The 7529-nt window shown below is 44.5% G+C and overlaps 1 protein-coding gene across 1 annotated transcript; it reads right to left on the bottom strand.

The window, feature by feature from the left end:
• Positions 1–4884: 4884 nt before the first annotated feature.
• LOC122000430 (beta-1,2-xylosyltransferase XYXT1-like) lies at positions 4885–7077 on the bottom strand. The gene is made up of 4 exons (XM_042554833.1): positions 6849–7077; positions 6687–6764; positions 6317–6505; positions 4885–6197 (listed from the first exon to the last, which is right to left on the bottom strand). The coding sequence occupies exons 1-4, from the start codon at positions 6964–6966 to the stop codon at positions 5020–5022; spliced, it is 1563 nt and encodes a 520-aa protein (XP_042410767.1). The 5' UTR covers positions 6967–7077; the 3' UTR covers positions 4885–5019.
• Positions 7078–7529: the final 452 nt, after the last annotated feature.

The following is a 7529-nucleotide window of genomic DNA, read 5'->3' as shown; positions in this document are numbered from 1 at the left end:
CAGTGTGTCTAGTCAGTGCAGATTAGTTGTCCATTTGAACCTATTTCTTGGAATCTCCAGTCAGCATAGGTTGAGTGTCCTCTGCACTGATCGTTGACAACGGCATCAAGCCCATTCCTCTTGATGAGCTTGCAACTAACTCTCGATTTAACCCTTTAGTTAGCGGATCTGCTAGGTTATCCTTTCACTTCACATAGTCAACAGTGATAATTCCAGTTGAGAGTAGTTGTCTAATGGTATTATATCTACGACGTATATGTCTAGACTTACCATTATACAGATGGCTCTGTGCCCGACCGATTGCTGATTGACTATTGCAATGTATGCAAATCGCCGGCACAGGTTTCGACCATAGAGGAATATCTTCTAAAAATTGTCGTAGCCATTCAGCCTCTTCACCACACTTGTCAAGAGCTACAAACTTAGATTCCATCGTGGATCTGGTTATTACGGTTTGCTTAGAAGATTTTCAGAAAATGACTGCACCTGCTAGAGTGAAGACATATCCACTCGTAGACTTAGAGTCTTTTATGTCAAATATCCAACTTGCATCGCTGTATCCTTCGATCACAGCAGGATATCTTGTGTAGTGCAGTCCATATTCACGAGTATACCTCAAGTGCCTCAGTACTCTTGTTATCCCTTTCCAGTGCTCAACACTAGGATTATTCGTGTATCTACTCAGTTTGTTTACTGCGTAGGCCAAGTCTGGTCGAGTACAACTCATCAAGTATATCAGACTTCCAATCACTCGAGAGTACTCTATCTATGAGATACTTTCACCTCGATTTTTCGATAGATGTTGACTCGTATCTATCGGCGTTCGTGCCAACGCAGTATCACCCTTGGTGAATTTCTCAAGAATCTTGTCCACGTAATGGGACTGATTAAGAATAAGTCCTTCTGTCGTTCTAAGAATTTTAATTCCTAGAATCACATCAGCTAAGCTCATGTCTTTCATATCAAATCTTGAGTTCAACATATCTTTAGTGGATTTGATTATCTTATCATTGCTCCCAATGATAAATATGTTATCTACATAGAGGCACAAGATGACATAGTCACTCTCTGTGGCTCTCATGTAGACACATTTATCACATTCATTGATCTTGAATCCACATTCCTTCATGGCATTATCGAATTTCTCATGCCACTGTTTTGGTGCTTGTTTCAAACCATATAATGACTTCACCAATCTACAGACCTTGTTTTCTGTCCTGGCACAGAAAACCCCTCAGGTTGGTCCATGTAGATTTACTCTTCTAAATCCCTGTTTAGAAAGGCTGTCTTTACATCCATTTGATGTACTTTGATATTCCATAGAGCGGCAATAGCCAACAATACTCTAATGGAAGTTATTCTCGATACCGGAGAGTATGTATCGAAGTAGTTAAGGCCTTCTCATTGTCGGTATCCTTTAATTACCAATCTGACCTTGTATTTATCGATTGTGCCATCTGATTTCATTTTCTTCTTGAAGATCCACTTGCAACCTAGTGGTTTACTTCCCGGAGGAAGATCCACAAGTTCTTAAGTGTGATTTTGTAAGATAGATTCTATCTCAGATGCAATTGCCTCTTTCCAGTGAGCTCCATCAGAAGAGCCTACAGCTTCTGAGTAACTTCGGGGCTCACTCTCCAACATGAAAGTGATAAAATCCGATCCATAGGATTTTTCTACCCGAGCTCTTTTGCTCCGTCTAGGCTCAACCTCCAAGGGTTCCTCGTCATCATCATCTTCTTCTTCACTTTGTGTTTCAGTTGCCCATTTTGAGGAGCTAGCATCCTCACGGGTCTTATATGGAAACACATTCTCGAAGAAAGAGGCATTTCTCGATTCGATTATTGAGTTCTTGTGTATCTCCGGTACGTGTGACTCATACACACAAAATCGATAAGCACTGCTGTTATGTGCATATCCAATAAATATGCAATCAATAGTCTTTGGTCATATCTTAATCCTTTTCGGATCAGGTACCAACACTTTGGCAAGACACCCCCACATTCGTAAATATTTGTAGGACAGTTGTCTTCCATTCCACAACTCATAAGGGCTCTTATCTATTTTCTTCCGGGGCACCTTATTTAAAAGGTAATTAGCTGTTAACACAGCTTCCCCCCCCCCCCCCACATGGACTCTGGTAATCCAGAGCTTAATAGAAGAGCATTCATCATCTCCTTAAGAGTTCGATTCTTTCGCTCAGCAACTCTGTTTTGCTGAGGAGTATATGGAGTTATTGTTTCATGTCTGATCCCATGTTCAGCATACAACTCAGCGAATAGTGACACATATTCACCGCCTCGGTCACTTCGAACCACCTTAATTTTCATATTAAGTTGGTTTTCAACCTCATTCTTATAAAGAGCAAATTTCTCTATAGCTTCATCCTTACTTTTGAGAAGATACACATAACAATATTTTGTGTTATCATCTACAAAAGTGATGAAGTATTTATTACCACCACGTGTTGGTATACCTTTTAGGTCGCACACATCAGTGTGGATTAGGTCAAGTGGTTCATTATTTCTCTCAATATGTTGAAAGAATGACCTTGTCATTTTCGTTTCAACACAAATCTCACACTTGTGTTTTGAGTCAAGGTGGAATGTAGGTATGCTTTGCATGTTTATTAATCTACGCAACACATTGTAGTTAACATGTCCTAGTCTACCATGTCATAAACACGAAGACTCAAGCATATAAGTGGAAGAGCTTTCATTTTTATTTATCTTGGGCCTAATGACCATTACATTGAGCTTAAACAGCCCATCAGATACATAACCTCTTCCTACAAACATTCCATTTTTGGACAATACAACTCTGTCCGACTCAAAAATAATGTGAAAGCCATGCTTGCTTAACAATGATCCGGACACTAGATTCTTCCGAATCTCCGAAACATACAGCACATTTTTCAGAGTGAGGTCCTTGCCCGAGGTCATCTTCAGCACCACCTTTCCTTGGCCCATGATGTCCAAGGTTGCTGAGTTTCCCATGAACAGTTTGTCTCCAGTGACTTCCTCGAAGTTGTGGAGCAGCTCCTTGTTGCAGCACACATGTCTGGTGGCTCCAGTATCGATCCACCATTGTCGCGGGTTTGAACCGATCAGGTTCAACTGAGAGACCACAGCGCAGAGGTCTCCCATTTATGGTCCCTCGTTCAGGTTGGTCTCTTGCTTCTTCTTCGCCTTTCTGCACTCCGAAGATTTGTGACCCACTTTGTCACAGTTGAAGCACTTCCCAGAGAACTTCTTTTTGCTGATGCCTCCTTTGGGTCCCATCTTGGAAGACTTGGGGTTCTTCCGCTTCGAGCTTTGACCGAGCTCGACCACGTTGGCTTTCACAGTAGCCTGAGAGAACAGTTTCCTCTCTAAACTCTTGTTGTCTTCTTCGATGCGAAGTCAAACAATGAGTTCCTCCACATTCATCTCCTTCCGCTTGTGCTTCAGGTAGTTCTTGAAGTCCTTCAAGTCGGGAGGCAGTTTCTCAATGATAGCAGCCACCTAGAAGGTTTCACTCAGAACCATCCCTTCTGAGTGGATCTCGTGCAAGATCACCTGAAGCTCCTGGACTTGGCTGATCACCGTCTTGGAGTCAACCATCTTGTAGTTCAGGAATCAACCCACGATGAACTTCTTTGCCCCTGCATCCTCCATCTTGTATTTCTTGTCCAGGGACTCCCACAGCTCCTTAGTCGTTCTCTTCATGCTATACACAGCGTACAGCGAGTCGGCAAGGCAGTTGAGGATATAGTTTCGGCAAAGGAACTCAGAATGAGTCCATGCCTCCACTGTACTGATGGTTTGCGCATCAACATCCTCAGTGCGCTTGGGAGGGTCCTCGGTCAAGAACCGAACCAGATTGAGTGTGGTTAGGTAAAAGAGCATCTTCTGCTGCCACCTCTTGAAGTTCAGTCCACTGAACTTCTCTGACTTTTCCCCATGACTGATTGGCACAGTTCCAATCGGGGTGGAGGGGGTCTGCACGTGTTGAGTCTATTGCACCTCAGCATTTCGTTCCGTGGTCATCTCAATAGAATCGAGTCTGTTTACAGGAAATTGGCTGAATCTAAATACTCGAATTAAATTCAACTCACAGTTAAGATGACCTGAGCAGATAATCTCAGGCTGCCAACAGGAGCTGGTTTTCTGACCTCAGAGTCTGAGCAATCAAAGCGTCCGAGCAGACTGAAGGATAGACAGGCAGAGTAGACTGTGCTTCGAGGTTTTCTCGGATCGTCTGTTTCCCAGGATACAACGGCAAAACCACGAACGCAACCAAGCACTAGTTGTTCGTGGCGAACTGAGAATGCACCTGAGTGCTATTACAAGTAGTTTAGCCGAGCGGATGCACGACTGAGAGAAAAGAATCGGCAAAACCATGAACGCAACCAAGCACTAGTTGTTCGTGGCGAACTGAGAATGCACCTGAGTGCTACTACAAGTAGTTTAGCCGAGCGGATGCACGACTGAGAGAAAAGAATCGGGGAACGAAGGTGGAGGAATTCTCTTGCTTTTGCTTCGCTTTCGCTTTGCTTAAGATCCAGCCTCCTTATATAGGAGCTCTCATCTTGCCTGCAATAAATGATTTCACACGAGTCAACCTTGATTTAGTACAATCCGGGCTCTGGATTTGCACCCACCCCTGCGCACTCACGCGTGAGAGAGTCTCTTCCCATGCATATGTTTACAATGCATGTGTCATAATTTAAACCAACAATAAAACTAAGAAACTTCTAATGTGAGACTAAACTCATGCACAATAGAGTCTATTCGTCTCCACCTCTTTATTTCATTCACATTTCCAACATCTAGTTCGTGAGTCATTTGGCATCATCTAGTCAATTAAGGGGTCGATTTACTAGTGTTCTTGATCATCTATCAATTTATCGTTTAATTCCTCTTCAATGAATCACATCTTTTACAAATTCGGATGAATTTTTTTAATTATTTCCTTTCTATTCACATTCATCTTCATCAACAAAGAATCCGATCGCAAAAAATTACTTTCCTTTCCTTTCTAGAGAGGCGGCGATCTCTGGTGTTGCAGGGCTTCTTCAAGCACCCCTCTGAGCCTTCTCACGTCCACCTTCACCGTCTGTTTGTCGAGGAAGACCGACCAGATCGCATCCCAACCTTGCTTGTGGATCGACAGAGGGTCGGTGAACACCGGGTGCTGTCTCGGGTACTGCCTTATCAGCGAGCTCTCCTCTTTCTTCACCTCGTACTCCAGGTACCTTATCGCCATGTCCGCCGCCGGGTCGCCGAAGTCGTGCCTGCACGCCGACGTGAGGCCGCCCCACGGGACGATCTGCACCAGCGTCGCGCCGCGCGGGAGGAAGACCATGTTGGTCAGCCCCGCGCCGTGGACGCCCATCAGCACGTCGCACGAGTTCACGGTCCGCGCGAACCTCGACACGTTCTTGGTCTCCTCGGGGCCGGCCACCAGCACCTTGAAGCCCAAGCTCCGCGCCAGCGACGATACCTCCCTGCGGTTGGTTATCGACCGCGAGCCCCTCCGGTTGATCAGCAGCAGTCTCGGCTTCTTCTTCCTCCCGGCCGACCGGACGACGACGGCCTGCTCTCTGCTGAGGGAAAAGCATGACCGGAGGAACTCCCTGAAGTCCGCCATGGAGTCGCCGTTTGGGGCTTTGGAGGGGTCAATCCCCAGCTCTCTGTGGCTCAAGAGACCCACATGGACGTCGCGGAAGCAGCGCACCGTCCTCTCCCGATCCAGGTCGATGATCGGATAATACGAAAGCCTTCTCAGAATCGTCTCGTACTTGGCGATCCAGCCGTAGTTGAAGTCGGTGACGAGGAACTGGACTCGGCCGCGGTGCCGGCGCGCGGTGGTGAAGAGGGGGATGAGGACGTCAGAGAAGTCATGGAAGAAGTTGCCCAGGAATCCACCGGTGGAGAACACGATGCCAGGGACTGTGTGATTCACAGAGCACTGAGGCTGCTTCCTCGTCGATTCCCTCACGGTCAGTTCTCTGATTCTCCCCATCACTGTGGTTTCCCATTTTCTGCTGTACGGTCTAATCTTCCAACCGATCCCTTCTTCTTCTTCTCCATGAACAGCTGCTGCGCCATTGATGGCTAAAATGATAGAAGAGGAGTAGCCGACGACTCTCACATCGCCATGAACGGCGCATGTGTCCGATCTGCGCTCGGATTCATCACAGGATATCTTGCTCTCTGTGATCCAAGAGTCAATTAATGTAATGCATTCGTTAATTAATCAGTCGACATGAATTCGAGCTAGGAGTTGGGATATATATATATATATATATATATATATATATAATGGGATTTACCAGCTGCTCGAGCCGTACTGGTTTCTTGTTCTTCAGCTTGTTCCTTGAGGATTTCTTCTAGTAAACTGGTTTCTGAGGAGAAGATTGGTTCCTCATGATGATCGATTGGAGAGGGATCGATCGTCTCATTTTCAGGTTTATTGGGGGGCGATTCTTCGCCCATGGCTGAAGTGGGCATTCCTTCAACTTCTGCAATGTGTATCGATCGATCGTCAGCAACAAAATTGATATGTAGAATTAATGCTTCACCTCAATTATTATTAATTAATTATTCTCTTGCTAATGAGTATCCCACTTGAAATTAAATAATTAACGACTATTTCAAACTCTGGTTCATCGATCAAACAATAAAACCTACAATTATACTCACCCGATCGATCCATGCCGTGCTTTTCCTCCTCGACCACCTGAATCTCCAGGCTCATCGTCGACGATAACCGCAAACTAGCTAATCGAAAGCACACAAACAACTCAAACAATATGGATCACAACAATGGGAAAAAAAAAACTAGCTAGCATTAATGAGACTTACAAAAGGAGAGGGTGTCCAAGCTTGGCTTAAGCATTGACCCAACAAAGAAGAAGCATGGGATCATCAAGCACAGTAGCGATATCGAAACCCCAAATCTCTGGGGTATTCTCCCTGCCATTGCCTTCGTCTCGAAGGGTTAGGACCAAACTCAAACTCAAGGCTACCTCTTCAGTGCAAACAATTAATGAGGTGGTTATATTTATAGAAACGATCGACTTCATGCAGTTGAGTTGCCATGGGATCGGAAGACTATAGTTAGCAAGTTAATCGATTCATTTAAATAAAAAATTGAATCATTTCGGGCTTTCCATTCACGCTATCCCAAACGAGGACGTTGACATTCCAATTGCCGCGGCATTTCATTTATTTCGCATGCAACTTCTACAGCTTGTTCTAGCTAGTACTTATATTCTGCCCCGTGTGAATATGCATTTATATATAAACATATGGATTTGTGAAGGGAAAATGTTGATTAATGCAAGACAGCTACGTGATAACGAAGACAGGGAATATTCAAAATACGCGGACTTTGAAAATACTCGCGTAGATAATGAAATTGATAGCGCGGTTTCAACTAATTAATGAGATGTGCACAGTGAGATTGTTTTTGTTCAGGGGGGAAAAATTGAATTAATTGCGTTGATGCATGATAAGTTATTATTTGATATTTTTTTTTGGAAT

This window comes from Zingiber officinale, chromosome 7A (genome assembly GCF_018446385.1).
Source record: "Zingiber officinale cultivar Zhangliang chromosome 7A, Zo_v1.1, whole genome shotgun sequence".
NCBI lineage: Eukaryota > Viridiplantae > Streptophyta > Magnoliopsida > Zingiberales > Zingiberaceae > Zingiber > Zingiber officinale.
Note: the sequence above shows the minus strand (reverse complement) of the source record. Positions and strands in the feature narration are given on the sequence as shown.